This window comes from Python bivittatus, unplaced genomic scaffold, assembly GCF_059951505.1.
Source record: "Python bivittatus isolate LINGU-HERP-01145 unplaced genomic scaffold, Pbiv_v1 ctg000850_np1212, whole genome shotgun sequence".
NCBI lineage: Eukaryota > Metazoa > Chordata > Lepidosauria > Squamata > Pythonidae > Python > Python bivittatus.
Window position 1 is genome coordinate 38,039,398 of NW_028277112.1, and position 23,074 is coordinate 38,062,471.

Genomic DNA, 23,074 nt, shown 5'->3' on the forward strand with positions numbered 1-23,074 from the left:
CGTTTCACTCATAATACCCATTGCTAGCTGTGTCTATTTAAACAAGCAAATGTTACAATGATGGCTACCTTGATTGGAGAGATATGAAAATATTCATATAAACTGATTTGTGATGTATCAGTTGACACTGCATTCTTTAATTCTTCCTGTGCAGATTCTACATCCTTTTTAAAAAGTTCAACCTGTGAAAAAATTGACAACAGATAATCATTCTTAAAGCTTAGTGATTAATTAGTGATATAGTAAATATATCTTAAGGTCTACGTTTGGTTAGATTTAAATAAATTTTCAAACTGATGACATGTTGAACAATAACTCATGTTATACTTGATGATATCAAGGTATTTTCATTCATTAGATTGGGGTGGGCAAGTCCGACATCAAAGGTTGCATGCTACCCATCAACCTCTTTGAAACTGCACACCTCTGAATTTTGGTAAGAACTGCTAAGATTTTCCACCATTTTTCAGAGAAAAGTTAAAATAATGTGGAAACTTTTAAAGAAGTTTAACATCTTCCAATTAGAAAAACGTAACAGAGAGAGAGGAAAAAAAATACAAAAAGATGTGAAATCCTAGCCATGGTTTAAAATATTGGTCCTAGGTACAGAAAGGTAATCAACCGTTTTAGACCAACCTGTCAGGATATATGGATTCAGAAAAAATTATTCCATATTCACTTTTATGTAGCAGTTGATATGCAGTATTCAGGTGATTAAAAAAGAAAGGACTGGGTTATGTTATGGTTTGTTGTTGCATTACTTAAAATATATCCTATCCTATAGGAGTTCATACCTCTTGGCCTTTGGGCAGTTCATCAACAAGTATAAAGAAATCGGACAGCGCATAAAGGAAACCAAGATCTAATCGGAGATCCATCTCTTGAATTAGAACTTTAAAATACCTGCAAAGATGTTTAAACCATTAAACAGTAGAAATACGTAACTATTAGTGTGCAACTGTTTCAACACCAAGACTGGAAGAAAAAGCCTCAGTGGACAGGTAACCAAACAATTCATGTAACAGTACTATATGCATTTATGTTTAGTGTGTATAAAAATAATACTAGAAGCAGCAAATATAACATATTAATTCTAGTACTCTTACTCTAACCATGTTTACTCAAAAGAAAAAAAATCAGTGATTACAATAAGATTTATTTCCAACTAAACAAGTTTCTCATTTCAAAGCTAAAAGACTGCAGTGCAATCCTATGCATGTTCACTCAGGAATAAATTCCAATAATTTCAAATGGAGTAAGTTATAACTGCATCTCCAAGTTAAGACTGGAAAAAGAATATATACTTACTTTATGCGTGATATCTGAGAATGTCCTGCAGTTCTCATCACAATACTGACATCAGTAAACGGCTTGGGTTCTATGAAAATTTCAAACAAACATAGATGAAAATATACACTCATGGAGGAATATAATTTATTTTAATATGCAAAGGGTAATGCATATAATTGATATCATTTGCAAAGAATGCAATGAAAGAGTTGAACAAATCAAGGAACCAAGTTGTTACGAAACATAAATATAAAGAGATTTGCAATTTGTAATTACATATGTTCCAGGCTCACTGCATATTTGTTGGAAAAGAATTATGGAACTTTGTTGTTATATACGATAACAGCATCAAGGATTTTATATACATAGAGGTGGAAAGATAAGATATTGCCTATAATGGAAGAATGGATGGTGAAGCTGATGGAGTTGGCTGAGATGGCAAAATTGACGGCTTTGATTGGAGATAAGACGTTGTGTAATTTTAATGCTAACTGGAAACCTTTTTTGGACTTGTGGCGGGAAACAGAAAACAATGAAATTATGTTGTATGGATTTGATGATTAGAAATAATATGGGTTAATAGAAATAATGGAAGTTATGTTGTAAATTTAGAGCAAGAGTTTGATGTGTACTGTTACTTATATCTGTTTCAAGAAGAGTCAGAAGTCCAACTTTTTTTCTTTTGTCTTTTTTTTCTTTTTTACCTGCACTTTTGATCCTTAGTATTCTTTTTTCCTAATCTCTTTCTTCTTCTTCTTAATATTAGTTCTTGTTAGTTTTTACTGTTCTTTTATAAAAAATTTAATAAAGTTATTATAAAAAACAAACAAACCTGAATCCAATGAGACGGACTTGGGAGGCTTAATAGGATAGAACACAAAAGGAAATATGGCTCCAGGAATCTGATTTTGTATCTGATAGGGGCAATGACAGGACAATATGTTGCAGGTTAGATGCTATTTGCAAATGCTTTCATATTATATAAATTGCTATGTCCTAGTTTACAATTATGCTACCTTCACAAATTTGAAATTCAGGACTCCCCAAACAAAACACTTAATCTACAGACGTCAGCAGCTAATCATCTCCTATTGGTTTGTCCACTAAATAAAAGTTCATTTTAAAATTTGAATTTCCATACATTATTTAAGTACAGGATAATGCTGATATTATTAAAACAAGTAACAGGAAATGGTGTTTAAAACTGTACATGCTTTAGATGATTTTCCATTATCTAACAGTTCTTGACCATGCATTGTGGGTAATTCAATATACCTGTATCCTATAGATTTGAACTCTGAAAGAAGACTGATGTTCAGAGGTACTATACTGTACTTTTAAAGCTGGCAAAAAGCTTCTTCTCACAGGAACTTCATATGGCTGTAGTATTTTCATGTCATTACCAGTAGGAGTCAAACAGACCTGTCGTTAGAAAAAAAAGTTTCCAAATTTTAATTAATTTTTAAAATTAATCTTTAAAATCAAGGATCACAGCATAACTCAACTAAAATTAAGCACTGTTAAATTCCATATATTTCTAAGTGATGTTTAATATGCTTAGCCTTTCAACTCTATGCAATCGAAAGTGCAATGTTTTAAACTTTATCTGGACTATGCTCATCACTTTTTAAAAAATACTAGCAGCTCAAACTTCTGCAGGTTTACTCAGAAGTAACTCCAATTAAATTCAATGGGATTTCACCTTCACTAGTAATAAAATATATATTAGGCTGAGAGGAAGCAGAGATCCAGAGACTGGGGCATATAAGATCCTGGCTACAATCCTGTCTCATGTTTAAAATTTAGTCACTGAGTTTAGCAGTGCTTCTTCCCACACCATCTTGCAAAACAGTATAGGCGTCAACAAGATAAAAAGTAGAGATATCTACCATATGAATTTAAAGGAAGAAAAAATAGGTTCTTCAGATAGAAGGAACAATACTGAAGAGGTCAGTGCTATTTCTTAGTGACGATGAAAATTTTTGGCAAGTGACTGATGGGTGGAATAAGCATGGACTGTTCAGTGCACAAGCTCTGTTCATGGGAGTCACATATGTAGCGCTTGATATAATCATCAAATTGTTGTCACTGCCAACCAAATGTAGCAAAATAGGAGCAAGGACAGCGGGTATGCATGAGTCACACAATTCAAGTGAGATACTCAGGAGAATATTTAATGATTATTTATGTACTGGCTTGTTTATATGGGGGCTATTTTATTGCTTATCACCTGAACAGTCCCAATCCAAAGAAGATTTTTTTAAAGACCTTTCTGACTGTGAATGTTTGAGAAAATTAATTTATAACTGTGGAGAATCACAGGATAAATGAAGATGCATGAGGAAGTTGCTGTGATAAGATGCTTAGCCTGGGAGTTCATCATTAGCTAGAATGTACCAAGGAAACAGTGTTAGATGATACATATTCTCAGACAGGTAAAGGAACAATGTTAATTGATACCAGAATCTCTGTATATGGAAACCAAAGTGGTATGATTAAAAGGCAATTCCATAAAGGATTTAAGTTTTGCCAAAATGCAGATATTAAGGCACCAAAAAGATGCTAAGAAATTCTTCACTGCATTGTCACAGAATCTTAAGAGTGTCAAGAAAGTGAAATACATGACCCTATGTAATTTATGAAAACAGGAACTGATTTTTTGAAGATTCACAAATAATCAAAAACCTGTTTTCTTTCATATAAGAGTTCCATTGCCATTTCAGAAAAAACATTTTGGTTTCTTCTACAGCAAAGGTCACCTCTGTTTCCATCCCCAAGTATTGCACTGTATGCATAGAAATAAATGCATCGTATCACAGGGATCTGCACCAGGATACTGGAACAGGGAATTATTTCCTCAGTGATTATGCTACAGAGTACTGCTTTCTGCTCTTGAACCATTGGAAAAAGGATGATCTGGTCAAGTTGAAAAGCATAAATCATAAGCAGGATGACTGGGAGAAAGAAAGAAAAAACTTTTTCCCTCCCAGCAACTGATTGTATTAGGAAATAGTGCTCCCAGAAGCCTTCTAAACATGTGTATGACAGGCTGTTGAAAAGTGCTATTCTAGACAGTGTTCAGATTCTTAGGCAGCTCAATCTGACCAAAGCGTTTTGCTCAGGAGAATCAGAGTGATTCTGCAAATTACCCTAACAACTTAACTGGAGGAGAGGAAATGAGGATCCAGGATTCCCCTGAGAGTCGTGGCCACTGGGAAGGGAATTTCCCACCATAAAGCTTAAAAATTACAAGAGCTCAGTATTTTCAATTACACTTTCAATTACATGTGTTAAACTGGGAGAGGACTGTTAATTTTACAGCTTCACTAACTCTAGGCTGCAGGTCAACCACCCATTTAAAAAAAAGTGGTTACGCAAGCCAGGCACTGCAGAACTGGCACCAAGCCCAGGGATAAGATGGAAAAGGGTGGTGCCACAGCAGACCTGCTAGAATAATTAGAGCCAAGCAGATCACCACTCCCAACTGTGTTACCTCAAACCACCTCCTGCATACACCATTAACAACATGTCCAGTACAGAGCACCTAAAGTGACTTCAAGTTGCCAGATGACAATGAAATACAGGGACTGACTGAGAATGTGTTGAGGGAAATGATTAGTGGGACAGCTTTGTGCTGGGGCAAAGAGGCTGTGAGTATATGGCCTAAAATACTCAGGTTTTCTTCCCAGAGTTATTCCAGATTCTTTTCTGGGCCTTCCCTTTAAGACTTGACACTAACAGACTATTTCCAAAAAGTTGCCCAGCGTACCACAGGCACAGGAAGAAGCAAAATTATGTTGCCAAACTACAACATAATTGAATTAAAATAAAACAGTTATTAATTGAAATATTTATAATCCATACTATCTTAGTGGATTTCAAGATAGGATTTGATAATTAAAAACAGCCAAGATACAACATAACACTCTATTCATTCCCGCACTTAGAGGAGAATGATGAAAAACGACGTAAGGAAAACAGAGGGTTAACTCATGCTCTTCAGGAAAAACAAAAATATTTTCCCAGAGGATACTGAGCAGAAAAATGGAATTTATGCCCCTTTCAGTTTTCATAAAGTTACAGAGACATTTCCCTCCATAAACTTTTGTCTACTTCCAGAAATTTTGAATGTTGTTCTGAGACCACAAAGGAAAACTACAACAGATGAGGATAAGGGACTGGGATCACAGTAATACATTTTCATTTTCTCTCCCAGGCAGCAAGAAACAGTTATAAGCCATCATTTTATCAAATGAAACTTACCAAGCCTCTGCTATGGAACAAATGACATGCATGACATAATACTAGCATGAGAAAAGGAAAAATGTGTGCAAATGCTTGAAGGAACCTAGTATAAGCATAAGCAAAAGTATAATTACATTACATTTTATACTGGAACTGAATTTTAAACAGATTAAAAAAAAAAAAAGCCTTCAGTGTTACCGGAACATTATCATCAAGTTCCACTACTTTATTTTCTGTAGGTGAGTTACCACAGTATTCAATAAATTCTTTCTCCAGCTTGTCAGTTTGCTTCACACTCAGTGGCCTCCATCTTGACTTTTTCTTGGGTTTTGTCTCCCAAATTACATCAGAACTTGCAAGTAAATTTTAAAAAAAATTAAAAATATTATTTATCAAATTGTAAAAGTGTGACAAGCAATAACACTTCATTAAATCGTTAGATTTACTAACTCCTGGAAAATAAAAACATCTTCAATTCCAAAAGCACAGCATTTTTTAAAAAATTTTTCATTAAAGCTTTCTGGAAACATAACAAATTATTCTATAACCAAGGCTTGAACGTACTTATTAAAAGGATACTGTAGTAGAGAGATACAACCATCATAATCCTCAATTACTTATGGCTTATAAATGACATACTCTGTGAAGTATTAACTTTAAACTTAGCATAGCTGATGTCTATAACCGTGCCAATAAATTATCATTATCTGCCCCTAACAAAATAAAAGTAGCATCTGATGGCAAAGTTAAATTGTTTGTCCATAGTTTTATTCAGAGGATAGAATCCTGCCATCATTTCAACATTTGAAAAGGGATTCCAGGTTACAGAAGGAGTTAAATGGTTTCTACACACTATGCTCACTTCTAGAGTTGAATGTAACTTACAACATCAAACTATAATTTACTATACAGTATACATATAGCAAGGTTATGCTCAAAATCCTACAAGCTAGGCTTCAGCAATACATGAACCAAGAACTACCGGATGTACAAGCTGGGTTTCGAAGAGGCAGAGGAACTAGAGATCAAATCGCCAACATTCGCTGGATCATGGAGAAAGCACGAGAGTTCCAGAAAAATATCTACTTCTGCTTCATTGACTATGCAAAAGCCTTTGATTGTGTGGATCACAACAAACTGTGGCAAATTCTTAAAGAGATGGGAATACCAGACCACCTTACCTGTCTCCTGAGAAATCTGTATGCGGGCCAAGAAGCAACAGTTAGAACCGGTCATGGAACAACTGATTGGTTCAAAATAGGGAAAGGTGTACGACAAGGCTGTATACTGTCACCCTGCTTATTTAACCTATATGCAGAGTACATCATGAGAAATGCCAGGCTGGAAGAATCACAAGCCGGAATTAAGATTGCAGGGAGAATCATCAACAACCTCAGATATGCGGACGATACCACCCTAATGGCAGAAAGTGAAGAAGAACTAAAGAGCCTCTTGATGAGGGTGAAAGAGGAGAGTGCAAAAGCTGGCTTGAAACTCAACATTAAAAAAACTAAGATCATGGCATCTGGATCCATCAATTCCTGGCAAATAGAAGGGGTAGAAATGGAAGCAGTAACAGACTTCATTTATTTGGGCTCCAAGATCACCGCAGACGGAGACTGCAGCCATGAAATTAAAAGACGCTTGCTCCTTGGGAGGAAAGCTATGGCAAGCCTAGATAGCATATTAAAAAGCAGAGACGTCACCTTGCCGACAAAGATCCGCATAGTCAAAGCTATGGTTTTTCCAGTAGTAATGTATGGCTGTGAGAGCTGGACCATAAAAAAGGCCGAGCGCCGAAGAATTGATGCCTTTGAACTGTGGTGCTGGAGAAGACTCTTGAGAGTCCCCTGGACTGCTAGGAGGTCAAACCAGTCAATCTTAAAGGAAATCAACCCTGATTGCTCATTGGAAGGATCGATAATGAAGCTCAAGCTCAGATATTTTGGTCACCTAATGCGAAGAGATCTCTTTGGAGAAGACCCTGATGCTGGGAAAGATTGAAGGCAAAAGGAGAAGAGGACGGCAGAGGATGAGATGGTTAGATAGCATCACTGAAGCAATGAGCATGAAACTGAGCAAACTCAGGGAGGCAGTGAAGGACAGGAAGGCCTGGCGCAATATGGTTCATGGGGTCACGAAGAGTCGGACACGACTTAACGACTAAACAACAACAATACATTACTAATATTAAGAAAGAGTCCCTTTTAATTATTTCAAATGCAAATGGGTAAATGGAATATATTAGATATTGTTACCTTGTGATTCCAATGTAAACTATTTCCTGCTTTAAATAGTTATTTACTAAAGAAATTCCAACATCTTGTAAAGATACAATGATTTCTTGTTCTGCTAATTCCACTTTTTCACTTTCATATGTCATTTTGAAAACCTTTTCATCTTCAGTGAATAGGATTATACGCTGCAAACCTTCAAAAAATGAAACTATATAAATGTGCTTGGTTCCCACTTGAATTGGTTTCATCAAGTCCTAAAATGAAAGATAAATATTCATTATCAGTCTTTCTTCAAAACAGCATTGCTCAGAAAGTTCTTACTTTCAATTTTGCTAACATACAAAACTCCAACTGGACCATGGTTAAAAGTGTGCATGGGGTATTCCTGCAGCAGGCTCTCCAACCTCGGGAGTGATTATAAAGAAGCTATTTAGCTGTTCAGAGATTTAAAATGCTGTTTTAAGATTGTTTAAATATTTTAAATATCAATTCTTTTCTACATTGTTTGTCATATACTACTTTCATGAGTTTTCTGGAAACTTGGTGTGTGTATGTATGTATATCCATATGTATATGTGTGCTTATGTGTGCATACATGTATACATGTACATACAGATATATACATAATTAAATCATGGCAGTAAAATAGACCAGTAAAAATATACTGCTTTCTCCATGCTCATATACACAGCGCCCAAACAAACCCAGGATAATCCAAGAAAAGTTTATTCTGGACCTACAGCATTCTGAGAATGCTTGTTTGTTTGCTTATTTATTTATTAAATCAATTGACATAGCCACCCATCTCACCACAGGCAACTCTGGGTGGCATACAACAAAGCTAAAAACAGTCAAATACATTAAAAATATATACAACAAAATAAAACAGAGAATAAAAGGAAGTTAAAAATAAGGGAGCCATCTCACTAATTCCCCTGTCCCTTGGAGTCCCTAGGCCTGCCGACATAACCAAGTCTTAAGGGACCTCCGGAAGGTCAACAATGATGAGGCCAGCCTCATCTCACAGGAAGAAGATCCCACAGCCCAGGTGCCACAGCAGAAAAGGCCCGCCACCTGGGCCTGCCAAATGTATCTCCCTAGGCGATGGAACCGGTAACATGCCCTCTCTGCTGTATCTGGTAGGACAGGCAGATGAAATCAGGGAGAGGCGGTCCCTCAGATAGCCTGGCCCCATGCCATGAAGGGCTTTAAAGATCAACACCAGCACCTTGAATTGGACCCAGAAACAAACTGGTAACAAATGCAGCTCACAAAGCAGGAGTGAAACGTGTGTTCTACTAGAAACACACATGACTGCTCGCACTGCTGCATTTTGCACCAGCTGAAGTTTCCAGATACTCTTCAAGGGCAGCTCCATGTAGAGCACATTGCAGTAGTCTAACTGGGAGGTGACCGGGGCAGGACTGACCATGAGTAGGTCCCTCTGATCTAGGAATGAGCACAACTGGTGCACAGTATGTTGTGCGAAGGCCCTCCTAGTCACGACTGCCACCTGCTCTTTAAGCAGGAGTCGAGAGTCCAGGAGGACCCCCAGATTGCGCACAGGGTCTATTGGGGCAGCGCGACCCCATCCAGTAACAAAGATGGTAAAACCCAAGAACCAGAGTGGCTTGAAACACAAAGCCATTCAGTCTTGCCAGGGTTCAGTTGAAGCCTGTTGTTCCCCATCCAGATCCTCACAGCCTCCAGACACCAAGATAGGACACCCACAGCTTTGCTTAAGTTTCTAGGGCAGAGATGTACAATTGAGTATCATCAGCATACTTATGATACCTCACCCCATGGCAACGGATGAGCTCACCCAGCCGTCTCATGTAGATGTTAAACAGGAGAGGTGAGAGCACTGACCCCTGCGGCACCCCACATAGTAGGGGGAGGAGGTGGAATCTCTCCTCCCCAATCACCACTGATTGGAACCAAACCTGGAGAAAGGAGGCAAACCAGCACAATACCATGCTGCCCACCAATTTTCCAAGTCAGTCCAGAAGGATACCATGGTCGATGGTATCGAAAGCTGCCAAGAGGTCAAGTAAGGCAAGGATGGACGCACAACCACCATCCTACCCACACCAGAGATCATCCAAAAATGCAACCAATGCTGTTTCTGTACCATACCCAGGTCTGAACCCTGACTGAAAAGGATCCAGATAATCCACTTCATCCAAGGTCCTCTGAAGCTGCTGCACAACCACCTTCTCAATCACCTTCCCCAAAAAGGGGAGGTTGGATACTGGATGAAAGTTGTCCAGTATCGTGGGGTCCAGCGATGGCTTCTTGAGGAGGGGGTAAACCAAAGCCTCCTTTAGAGGTGCAGGAACAATCCCCTCACTCAAAGAAAAGTTCACCGTTGCCAGAATCCACCCACATGACACACTCCGGGCTGCTTTCACAAGCCAGGAGGGTCACGGATCTAGAGAGCAGGTGGCTGAGTTCACAGTCCTAAGGACCTTGTCCACTTCATCAGATCCAACTGGTTCAAACCATTCCCAGATAACTGGGCAAGATTCCACCCTAGGCATCTCCCACAGATCTGCAGCAAAGCCAGCGTTCAACTGTGAATGAATCCGAGCGATTTTATCCGACAGATGCTGAGCAAATTCCTCCGCACAACACTGCAAAAGATTGTCCGGGCCCCCTGTAAGAGGACCCATATCACCTGAAACAGGGCTGCAGGTGGCAATCTGCAGATGCAATAAGGGCGGAGGAGTGCTGTCACTTTGCCGACCTTACTGCCACTTAGTAGGCCTTAATAGCAGCTCTAACCCGTGTTTGGTTGAGTTCGTCCTTAGATGAGCGCTAGCAATGCTCTAGACATCTCTTCTCTGGTTTCATCTCCCTCAGCTCCTCTGTAAACCACAGGGAGTGACAGGAGTGATGGGATCCATGGGAGGGTAGAGGTCGCATCAGCACTATCTGATCCAAAGCCTCAGCTGCCCTTTTACTCCAGGCAGGAATCAAGGCTTCAGATGGGCTGTGCAGCAGACCAACAGGAACAGCCCCCAGCTCCCTCTGGAACCCGTCTGGGTCCATTAGTCGCCAGGGGTGGACCAATCTAATGTTCTAATTTACAGGAGAGTCTGTTATTAATTATTTAAACTAAAATGAAGGGATTTATGTAAGATTCTCACTGCTTAAAATAAACAACCTCTTAATAGGGAGAAGAAAAACGAGTCTGGACAATGGCACAAATTAGATACTCTTATCCAAATAAAGCCACAAAAAGTCATCAAAAGTAGATAGGGTCTCAGCTACCAACTTAAGTCATCTATTAGCTAAAGTCTAAGTCTTCTAAGACAAAATAGCTCTAATTCTACTTTACTGCTACAGTACATTATTCAATTTATCCAATCCTAGATTTCCATTATCCCCCCCTCCCCATTTCATGGATATTTGCTGCTGACTGTATTGATCTCAACTGTATTCTAAACATTCCCTCCCTCAAAAAAATAAATTCTTTGATTGTTAGGTATCATACTGATTTGAAACATTATACATACATCTTTCTGAGTTATTTCTTCACTGCTCTTTCCACATTTCCATTTCAATCTTCTAGACCCTATAGGATCAGCCCATGTATACAATACTGCTTTATTTGGTTCTAAAGTTTCTTCCATTACACAGAGAGAGCTGCAACAAAAATAGGAAAATGTAGATTTCAATGCAAAACACACCCTCATGAAACTTATTTCCCTCCCAAAGCAAATGAAAACTGAAAACTCAAATTAAACATTCCCTTGGCTATATAGGAATGTTCAGATTGAGTTTTTAAAATTAAATGATAGAAGCTTAATATATATAGGTAGACTTAATAACAGATAAATTTCTCAGATGTTTATATTTCACTGTAACTCTGCTGTTTCAAATTCTGGATACATGAAGTGGCAGGGGTGGAGACAGATTACAGAGTTTTCCTTTTATTTGAAGAACTTTTCTCTCATTTTTGTTCAGCAGTCAAACAACAATAACCAGTAAACAGGATAGACTAGTTTACCAATTGCGCTAGAAACACCATTGATAAGGATTAACTATTAACAAGAATGTGTTAATAATACATAATCACTATTCATACAGTGCCAAAATTTATGATATTTATCTTCAACAGTATATGAATAAAATATTGCATACATACCTTTGTCCATATTCAATTACTTCTTCTTTGGTATGATTAATTATCAGGAATGGGGCTGCACCATCATGGTAATTAGAAAATGTAATTGTTGTTGAATGTTCAGCTAGCGTAATATCCACAACCATACCGCCAAGCTAGCAGATATGTAAAGAATATGTTACATTGACTATTCATTCATGTAACTGAGGGACCATCCTGCAGCCCACCAACACTTACTTTGTGAGCCTCAAGAATCCCAATGTTTCTGATCCAAAACTGATAGCAAAATGACCAATTACTACTATGATTTTAAAATATGGAAAGGGTTACATGTTCCGAAACCCTTCCAAAATGCCAAAACCTAACAACATATTTTAGGCCTATTCATTCCAACTTTACAGGTCAGGCAGGAAGATGAAACATGCAAAAATTGCCCATTTCTGATCTTACTTATCATCATAAATAACTGCATTAACTGCAGAAGTTCAATTGACGATGGCATATTTTAAAGGTTTAAAAATACTCATTTGTTTCAACATGGTTTCAAATTAAACAAGTGTATTCATTTTACCTTAAGCTTATGAAATCTTACCAAATGGAACAAAAGAATATTTGGAGAATAATGTACATCCATAAAATTTAAAACAACCTCTTTAATATTATACTAAACCTTTATAACAAATATATCAGACTCTCTTTAAAGTCTTAAAAAGGTAAGGGAAGAGGAACTCCGAGTTAGTTTGGAACTTGTTATGGCACAGGTGGACAACCAATGACCCACAGGACACACATTGCCTTCAGCACCCTTAGACTACACACTTAAACATTGGCAGCAATATCACCAAATTTTAGTCATAGAAATTTGGTCATTTGTTGTGGATAAGCATAGGAAGAAGGAACAGTTTAAAATGCCCTTCTCAAAACCATCACAAAGGGAAAAATATCAGCTCTACCCATCACACTGAAATTGTGGCATCATCATTCCAGATTATTATTTAACTGTTTAAAAGGTTGGGAGCCAGAATTGCAGGCAATTTGTCAGTCTTTTCTCATTTATCTTTATATACTCACCTTGTTATCTAAGTGAAGTAGTAAACAATTTTCTTGTTTATCAAGTTGTATAATTTTTGGTGGAATATCAGAATCTTTTACTCTAACCTGTAACTTGCTTTCATTATTCTCAGGCCAATATGGAGTACACTGAAATAAGAATGAAATGCATTTGTAAAGAAAACATATCATGGAACTGTAGCTGTCAAGAAACAATACTTCCTCTTTACTTGAATATAAAGTTACATACAACATCCTGAAAGCCAATTATTAAACATCACTGAATACTGGTATATAGCACAACAACAAAAATTTTAATAATCTAATAAATTTCACCTTTAGAAATTTGTATGAATCTGTTCTTTATAAGAAAATACATACTAGTAAAAGTACAAAAAATCCTTGTAGGAATATAATTCACTTACGTTACAATTTACAAAAATATATAGAATTCTAACTGTGATTTTTAGTACATGGTAGCACAAAATTAGAAGAAAACTAAAATAATAACTGTATTGCCTTGTTGTACAAAGGAATATGTTAACTGGGAAAGCCCAGATTTGATTAAGTCAAAGTTATATGCAAAATTTCACTGTGGAATTAACTTTGGGCAGTTTGCATTCTTGCTTAGCAGTAATTTCACTTTTTCTGACAGTCTCTCTTTTAACCACAGTTATAAAATAGCCAAGTTATTATAAGAATAGTTAGTGACTTTAATAGTTACTGTCAATTTTCATCTCATCCTATGAGATTTTGAGGCAACAAACATTCAATAATCTGACATTAGGCAATTTTTAAAGTGTAGGGAAAAAGACATATACAGTATTGTGGACATTTTGTTTCAAAACAGCCCTTTAAAAAAACCTAGGATATTGGTGAATATTGCATATTTTATTTTATTATTTTATTTTGTGCCTTTGAGTTATTGTTGAGTCTTGGCAACTGCCTGGATTAGTTCCTGCAGTTTTCTTGACAACATTTTGGAAGTGGTTTGCCATTGCCTCCTTCCTAGGGCTGAGAGAGAATGACTGGGCCAAGGTCACCCAGCAGACTTCCTGGTTTGTAGCCTGGTCCCTTAACCACGGTACCAAACAGGCTCTTCACATTGCATATAAGCCAAGTCTTTTATATTGTAATATAAAATAAGGTAAAACCAGTAAATAATTATTAACAGAAAAGCTAATGGAATGCAAAGGAACAATTCATGTATAATTTGTGAAGTTAGACTGTTTACTATGGGTACACGAATACAGGTAGATCTTTAAAAGCTTACCTGCTGGAAAAGTATTGGTATCCAATTTTCATTGCCTTCTTCAGCTACTTCTAAAGCATGGGTACTTCTATTTGTGATCATTAAAAAAGGTGTGAAAGTCACTATTCTAGTGATATTAAAACTACTATTATGTATAGTGACACCAACCTGAAAAACACAAAATTCTTTAGTGTGAATCAATTTCATTACTGTTAATAATTTCCTTATTTTTTCCTTAAATAAGCTAACATTTCTGCAAAAAAAGTAAGATGCAATTCACTCTGTATCCCTCAGAACCATGAAAATTCTGCAATAAATACCATGTGATATACCACTTCCAGAGATATATTATACCTATATATCAGTTACCAAGTTCAGTATTATCTACAGTTGCAAGAAAAAGTATGTGAACCTTTTGGAATTTCATGGTGTTCTGCATTAATTTGTCATAAAATGTGACCTGACCGTCATCTAAGTCAAGAGTATTGACAAATATAATGTGCCTAAAATAGTAACACAAAAACAATTCTGATCCCTCATGTCTTTATTGAGAACAACCATAAAAACCTCATAGTGCTAGTGGAAAAAGTACGTGAACCCTTGAGTTGACCTCAAAAAAGCTAACTGGAGTCAGGTGTTAGCATACCTGGAGTCTTGTTAAGAAAATGAGTTTGGAGGTGTGGACTAGAGCTACGTTGACTGATAAAAACCACTCAAACTTTTTGAGTTTGCTCTGCACAAGAAGAATACGCTTATGTGAGCCATGCTTCACCAAAAAGAGCTTTCAGAGGATCTATGATCAAGAATTGTTGATTTACATAAAGCTGGAAAGGGTTACAAAGTGATTTCAAAGACCTTAGAAATTCACCAGTCTACAGTTAGGCAAATGATCTACAAAAGGAGGCACTTTGGGACTGTGGCTACTCTACCAAGAAGTGAGTGCCCAGTCAAAATGACCCCAAGAGCACAACAAAGACTCATCAATGAAGTAAAGAAACAACCCCGCGTGACAGCCAAAGATTTGAAGCATGCTGGAGGAAATATCATGATTTGGGCCTGCTTTGCTGTATCAGGGCCTGGCCAGCTTCCAGTCATTGAGGGGAAGATGAATTCCCAAGTGTATCAAAAAATTCTTCAGGATAATGTGAGAATGTCTGTACGTCAGCTGAAACTCTGTAGAAGTTGGGTGATGCAACAGGACAATGACCCAAAACACCGGAGCAAGTCCACAACAGAATGGCTTCAGAAAAACAAAATCCGCCTTTTGGAGTGGCCAAGTCAGAGCCCAGTACTCAACCCAATAGAGATGCTATGGAATGACTTGAAGAGAGCCATACACATGAGACGTCCAAAGAATATGACAGAGCTAAAGCAGTTCTGCCAGGAAGAATGGGCTAAAATCCCTCCTGAACAATGTGCAGCTCTGATCCACAGCTACAGGAAGAGCCCAGCTGAGGTTATTGCTGCCGGGGGGGGGTGTCAACCAGTTATTGATTCCAAGGGTTCACTTACTTTTTCCACTAGCATTTTGAATGTTGAATGAGTGTGTTCAATAAAGACATGAAGGATCAGAATTGTTTTTGTGTTATTATTTTAGGCACATTATATTTGTCAATACTCTTGACTTAGATGACGGTCAGATCACATTTTATGACAAATTAATGCAGAACACCATGAAATTCCAAAAGGTTCATATACTTTTTCTTGCAACTGTATAGTATAGACTGACAACAGCTTTCTCTAGATTCAGGCACATTTTGCTTAAGCTCAACCCTATCTGTATACTGTATGAATTAAATCTGATATCTTCAGCATGTAAAATATGCTAAGCTGTGATGCTTACCTTTAGCAATGGGGTTGATCTAAATTTTCTCCACATAGGAGCAGGATAGTGATCAGCAATAAGTTTGCTGACATTTCTAAAAGCTGTTTTGAAATAATAATTTTAATTGCTATTAAATTTTGTGACCAGGTCTAGACTAAGAGTTAAGTGACTTGTGCACTTGTCCTAGGAACTGAAGTGAAGCAAGTGCTAAGCCCATCCAGTATTTTTTGAGAGTTACAGGAGTAATTTTCTACAATCTTTTTTCAAAGTATGCCTACAATTGTTTGGATAGTAATTAAAACAGTAATTTCTATCAATCAGCTTTAAAGGATGTTCTTTTTTTATTTCCAATCTGAAGCCATTTGTTTGAAATTTTGAAATAATGAAGAACAAAACTGAAATGAAATGCAGGGGGTGGGCTGGTCTGAATACAGTCAAAAACTGGAATGCTCTGGAAACTTATTTGGAAGTCAGCCTTGTTAAATTAAAGTAGACATGCAGAGAACTATAGCTGCAAGAAAGGTATGATAAATCAGCTTACTCGGTATTCCTTTTTGGGGCTCTTACACTTTACAAAGCCATGACTCCCAACTGTATCCAAGGAAAAATGATCAGAAAGTTCACTGTCTGTCACCATGAGTTGAACCTATACAGAGAAAACTTGTTATTCAACCTTTATTATGAACAGAATTAAAGAAAAATAGAAAAATGGTTAGTATTTTTACTTAAAAAAAGGAAATCTGTAAAATGCTGTATGACTGAAGTGCTTCATTTCCACATTTTAGCTAACCAGCCATGCATTCTTTGAGCATACTCCAATTCATCTGCTAGCTATAACAACACTTTTTGGGTGCTGAATACTTTCCGTCTTTATTAGGCTATTTCAAGAGCAAGGGGACTGTTCCTTTGTCTTCTTTTCTTATACTCCAGCAAATTTTAGGATCCCTGAAGACTCCCTCTTTTGGCGGTTTAAAAATGGCAATAATGACTATGATAACTGTCTATCCTATAGAATAACAGTTCCATGAAAGTTTCAAAGTTACATAACATATAATGCACAATAAATGTTTTTCTACTTGAAGTATTACACAATAGCGATAATATGCATTACTTATTGATGCTCTTTATTAGCCATATTTTTTCAGTGCCATGTTTAAAAAAAAAAAAACTTGTTCCTGAGTCTTAAACATAACAATTTATTAGGATATAATGATCATTAATACCGGCTTGTAGCATATATTATTTTTTGTAGATCCAAGATTCAAAGCACTGAAAAACTAAGTATGATAAGAAATAAACTTGATTTTATGAGACTGAAATCAATACCTTATTATCATGGTAAAAGTGTTTAGGTTGGAAAGAAAAGAGAAGTGGCAACTTGTAGTCAGGTGGATGTTTGCGGTGAATACCATCGGCTTTGTACTGCAACATTCGACCAGTCTTATTCACCATCCAATAGGGACTGTGAATTGCTATAATCACTTGTCCAGTGGCATACGTTACGTGCATAGCTATATCCAAATCTGACCTATCCAGGTCACTAATGCATGAAAATGTGATGAAACTAATTTCTTGCTGATTTGATTGGATGTAGTACTCAGTAGTCCAATCTTTATCAAGATAATTAAGTAAATGTAATTCCAGCTTGCTCTGATCCAGTAGCGCATTATGAATCTGAGCAGAACATCCATCTTCTAGAGTATTGTATGTGGTACTATATCCCTATGGAAAAAAAGTTCCAAAACATATAATCAATACACTAATTAATTCATTAACAATTTCACAGTATGAAATAGAAACCTGTTTGCATTGCAATATGACATCTGAAATAATTACCCTTCTGTTATTTTTTAGGCAATTCTGTTAATAAATAATAAATATAAAATAAATGGGAAATTGTAAACAATTCTATTATTGAAAAACACGTATTTTCCCACATATTATATGGGTTTCTTCGATATCAACTCTAGCTTGTTGCTGCCCTCTAAATTATTTTTGCAATTCTATGCTTGTAGAAGATTTGAAATGCTTTGAATTAGAAACATTTTGATTTCAAAACACTGTTTCAAATTTGAAACAGGCTGCTCTGATCCTACTGGAAGGGTTATATTGCCGTTCTTACTTTACTAGGAGCATTCCAAACTGAAGTTACTTCCAGAAATGTCAGAAATGCACTGAGACACTTCTGCTGATGTCAGAATAGCCCTTTTTGAACTCAAAATAGCTTTTCTAAGGTTAAACAGGAAGTTACAAGATGAAAGCATTTCAAACTTGAAGTTTGCACACTTTTACATAATGAAAAGAAATTACTTTGGAAAATAACTTTGGAAGCTTTTGAAATAAAGCTACATATTTAATTGGGCAGCATGTAGAATTCTTTCAAACCCTACCAAGCTGACTAAGTATTTACCTACTTGCACTTTTATTATATCAGGGCAACTTATTTCTAACATATAATTACAATTGAGAAAGATACCATATATTTATCCTTGTGATCTAAAAAAAAACCTCGTCAAATAGCAGAACAGCTAACAATTACTAAATATAAGATTAAAACTGTTTAATCAGCAAGACTAACTGAAAAACACAGAAACTCAAGAGCATTTCTTCCATATGTATTTAATATTCACATATGACAACAACTGAATTCTGAACACAGCCAAGCATATTTTGAGGGATTTTGGTGTCATTTATTGAGTAACGCTGAGGATATGTTCTAGACTATAAGATCCTTACTAAGGGAAAGTGGATTTAAGAAAAAAAAAATACTACCTCTAAAGAATATGCAATCTGATAAGGAAGAAGATTGCGGAGAATAACAGAAGGCCACAAATGAACAACATATGGTAAATCCCATTGATCATCTGTACATGTTGAAGATATCAAAGTATCTTGCATTGGAACAATGTTGATAATAAGTGGGTGATTAGGTGATTTTAAAGACCGGCATTTCTTCTGTAACAATTTGTCGAAATTCTTCACCATTTCATCAAAGCTAACTCCTTCACTGGATTCATATTCTCCAGAAGTTTCATTTTCATCAATTACTGGTCGAAAAAACAGTAATGATCTGTGAATAAGCACAATAATTATCCTTATTTTCTTATTCTATTAAGAACATTCAGTACCACTATCCAGATTTAGACAAATCAAACTAGAACAAAATACAATTAGAAGCAACACAAGTAATATTAAACAAACAGCACTAAACTATATTATCAATTTAACCATTTTGGACTGCAGGTCTTTTGTTGCCCTGTTAGGTAATATCAGTGCATGACTTGGTTGACAGGGGTTATCTTTCTATTTTGCCTGCTTTGTGCAAGCTTGGATGGGACAGTCCTGTGGATAGATGTTGTCTTGCAAGAAATCAGTTGGGAGAGTATTCAGTTGTTGGTAAGGTGGTTCTCTCTTATCTGTGAATTGATTACTGTGTGATCAGTGGTGTTGGTAGTGATAATGGAATGGCTCAGTGGGAAGGTGTTGTTCTTTTCTTGTGATTGTTGAATTGTAGTTGGTTTTTATTTATTTGGTTATTTAGGAGGTGGCTTTTGTTTGCGTAGGTTGGTTCACTGCTGGGTGATGCAGAGTAGGGGGATGTGTTAAGTTAATGGGCTAAAAAGTCACCAGTCCAGAAAGGAGGCTCAGAGAACTCCAGCAATGCAACAAAGGTCATTTCCTTTTGAGGACTGAGGCAGGATTTATAGAAAGAATGACTTATTACAGAAGTGAAGCAACAGAATCTTAATACTGAAGTCACGTTAATGAACAACTGTACTCTTGATGACTCAGATGCCTTAACATTACGTTTTCAGTGTAAATACCACCAAATATCAAAACTCAGAAATGGATATAAAACCAGAATTTTAAAAATTGTGAAAATAATTATTTATCTGGCCACACTTGATATCCTCTGACTTATAGTATTAATTTTTGAAGGTTTCCAGGTGAGAACCTGTGATGGGTTAGATGTCCTTGCAAACATTTCTGTGAGCAGGGATAGCACCGCAGCGAGGATTGGCAGTCAGGCAGCGAGTTCTGGCTGATGAAATTCTCTCAGGAGAAGAAGAGATCAAAAGATCACCCACTTGTGCTCTGGATAGCTCCTTCTCACAAGGAGACCGCAGGAATTGAGTTTCTTGTGACTGATTGTGGGTTGAGCAGCTTGGGAACCAAGAGATTACCATCACACTCAAAACTGCTGTGCAGCCATGGACACTTGACACAAAAGCCTCACTTTTTGGATATATTTAAATTATAACTTAAGAGAAATCTTGACCAGCAGGAAAGAATAAAGACACTCGGTGAGTCTCCTTTTTGGAATTAAGAAGAGAAAAAAAAAAGCTCTCTTAAAGGATTTTGACTTAAAACCAAAAAACTTAACAGGATTGTGATTTAAGAAAATTTTAAATGGATAAAGGGGACTGTAATTTTAGAAAACAGAATAATAATTTTTTTCTTTGATGAAAGTGCCTTTGAAAATAGTAAAATTAACTAGACAAACAGACCGGACCTTTGTGGGAATGTTGACTGTTTATTGTTAAGGAAAGTAGATAATTGGTGGATTCTACATAAGAAGAAGAAAAGGATAATTTGAGCCAGACTGTGTGACTTTATCTATGGCTTGGTGGACATGTAAAAATTGCTAAAAAAAAATACTGGATTCAAATACACATTTATACAGAGGATTTTAAAGATCAATATTCAAACGAAGCCTGAACTTTTCCTTTTAGGACTGATGGATACACAATTAGAAAAGGGTCATGGAAGATTATTTCAATATATGATTACTGCAGCGAGACTATTATATGTACAAAGATGGAAAGATTCAGTGCTACCCACCAAGGAGGAATGGTTGGTGAAACTGACAGAACTTGCTGAGATGGCCAAACTGACTTGTTTAATTAGAGAAAGGTCATTATTGACATTCATCAATGACTGAAACCTCTTATAGACTTTTTGTGTAAAAAAGAAAATAATTTTGTGACTTATGGTTTTGATGATTAGAAAGAATAGATTATAGAAGGAAGGGAATTATGATATAATCTTAGAGAGAGAGGTGTAATTATAATTGTATGTATAACTGCCGAGAAGATCGGAAACCATTTCATTATATTTCTTTTCATGTTTTCTGTTCATCTATTTTTTCTTTTGCTATCTCCTTTTTTCTTTGTCTTTTTTCCTTTCTTTTCTCTTTCACATTTACTATATCTTTTTCTTTTAATGTACTTATTATATATGTAAAACTTTTTAATAAAAACTATTCTAAAATTTTTTGCATATGTGTCTTCATCAATAAGTATTATATTTTCTGAAGGAGTTTTCATTTCTAAAGATCAATAAATAACTGGGAAATGTTAAACAGCAATATTAAAGAATAAAGAAGAAAGGAAAATATTAAAAAGGAAACAGTCCTGAGATTATGAAGCCATTTAATAATGATGCAGTTGGAAAAAATACAAAATTTCAATGAAACATAAAGAGTACAAGATAAACTTTCAATCCAATGTTTTGTTGTTTAGTCGTTAAGTCGTGTCCGACTCTTCGTGACCCCATGAACCATATTGCGCCAGGCCTTCCTGTCCTTCACTGCCTCCCTGAGTTTGCTCAGTTTCATGCTCATTGCTTCAGTGATGCTATCTAACCATCTCATCCTCTGCCGTCCTCTTCTCCTTTTGCCTTCAATCTTTCCCAGCATCAGGGTCTTCTCCAAAGAGATCTCTCTTCGCATTAGGTGACCAAAATATCTGAGCTTGAGCTTCATTATCGATCCTTCCAATGAGCAATCAGGGTTGATTTCCTTTAAGATTGACTGGTTTGACCTCCTAGCAGTCCAGGGGACTCTCAAGAGTCTTCTCCAGCACCACAGTTCAAAGGCATCAATTCTTCGGCGCTCGGCCTTCTTTATGGTCCAGCTCTCACAGCCATACATTACTACTGGAAAAACCATAGCTTTGACTATGCGGATCTTTGTCGGCAAGGTGACGTCTCTGCTTTTTAATATGCTATCTAGGCTTGCCATAGCTTTCCTCCCAAGGAGCAAGCGTCTTTTAATTTCATGGCTGCAGTCTCCGTCTGCGGTGATCTTGGAGCCCAAATAAATGAAGTCTGTTACTGCTTCCATTTCTACCCCTTCTATTTGCCAGGAATTGATGGGTCCAGATGCCATGATCTTAGTTTTTTTAATGTTGAGTTTCAAGCCAGCTTTTGCACTCTCCTCTTTCACCCTCATCAAGAGGCTCTTTAGTTCTTCTTCACTTTCTGCCATTAGGGTGGTATCGTCCGCATATCTGAGGTTGTTGATGATTCTCCCTGCAATCTTAATTCCGGCTTGTGATTCTTCCAGCCTGGCATTTCTCATGATGTACTCTGCATATAGGTTAAATAAGCAGGGTGACAGTATACAGCCTTGTCGTACACCTTTCCCTATTTTGAACCAATCGGTTGTTCCGTGACCGGTTCTAACTGTTGCTTCTTGGCCCGCATACAGATTTCTCAGGAGACAGGTAAGGTGGTCTGGTACTCCCATCTCTTTAAGAACTTGCCACAGTTTGTTGTGATCCACACAATCAAAGGCTTTTGCATAGTCAATGAAGCAGAAGTAGATATTTTTCTGGAACTCTCGTGCTTTCTCCATGATCCAGCGAATGTTGGCGATTTGATCTCTAGTTCCTCTGCCTCTTCGAAACCCAGCTTGTACATCCGGTAGTTCTCGGTTCATGTATTGCTGAAGCCTAGCTTGTAGGATTTTGAGCATAACCTTGCTAGCATGTGAAATGAGTGCAATTGTGTGATAGTTTGAGCATTCTTTGGCGTTGCCCTTCTTTGGAATTGGAACATAAACTGACCTTTTCCAATCCCGTGGCCACTGTTGCGTTTTCCAAACTTGCTGGCATATTGAGTGCAGCACTTTAACACCATCATCTTTTAGTATTTTAAATAACTCAGCTGGAATACTGTCATCTCCACTAGCTTTGTTGTTAGCAAAGCTTCCTAAGGCCCACTTGACTTCACTCTCTAGGATGTCTGGCTCAAGGTCAGTGATC

At 36.9% G+C, this 23,074-nt stretch overlaps 1 protein-coding gene across 4 annotated transcripts in view; it reads right to left on the bottom strand.

Moving 5' to 3' along the window:
* VPS13A (vacuolar protein sorting 13 homolog A) overlaps window positions 1-23,074 on the bottom strand; it is a 160,455-nt gene that overhangs the window by 30,494 nt on the left and 106,887 nt on the right. For 3 of the 4 annotated variants that reach the window (XM_088130428.1, XM_088130429.1, XM_088130430.1), the window contains exons 47-60: window positions 18,801-19,098; window positions 17,355-17,750; window positions 16,570-16,674; window positions 14,225-14,371; window positions 12,973-13,101; window positions 11,923-12,056; window positions 11,291-11,420; window positions 7,794-8,026; window positions 5,734-5,887; window positions 2,566-2,712; window positions 2,123-2,204; window positions 1,309-1,378; window positions 795-903; window positions 69-182 (exon numbers count right to left, since the gene is read on the bottom strand). In XM_088130428.1, coding sequence (XP_087986554.1) covers window positions 69-182; window positions 795-903; window positions 1,309-1,378; window positions 2,123-2,204; window positions 2,566-2,712; window positions 5,734-5,887; window positions 7,794-8,026; window positions 11,291-11,420; window positions 11,923-12,056; window positions 12,973-13,101; window positions 14,225-14,371; window positions 16,570-16,674; window positions 17,355-17,750; window positions 18,801-19,098 — 2,248 coding nt within the window. Of the gene's footprint in view, window positions 1-68; window positions 183-794; window positions 904-1,308; window positions 1,379-2,122; window positions 2,205-2,565; window positions 2,713-5,733; window positions 5,888-7,793; window positions 8,027-11,290; window positions 11,421-11,922; window positions 12,057-12,972; window positions 13,102-14,224; window positions 14,372-16,569; window positions 16,675-17,354; window positions 17,751-18,800; window positions 19,099-23,074 lie in introns of those variants that run through there. The other variant, XR_015793885.1, reaches the window with a different exon arrangement.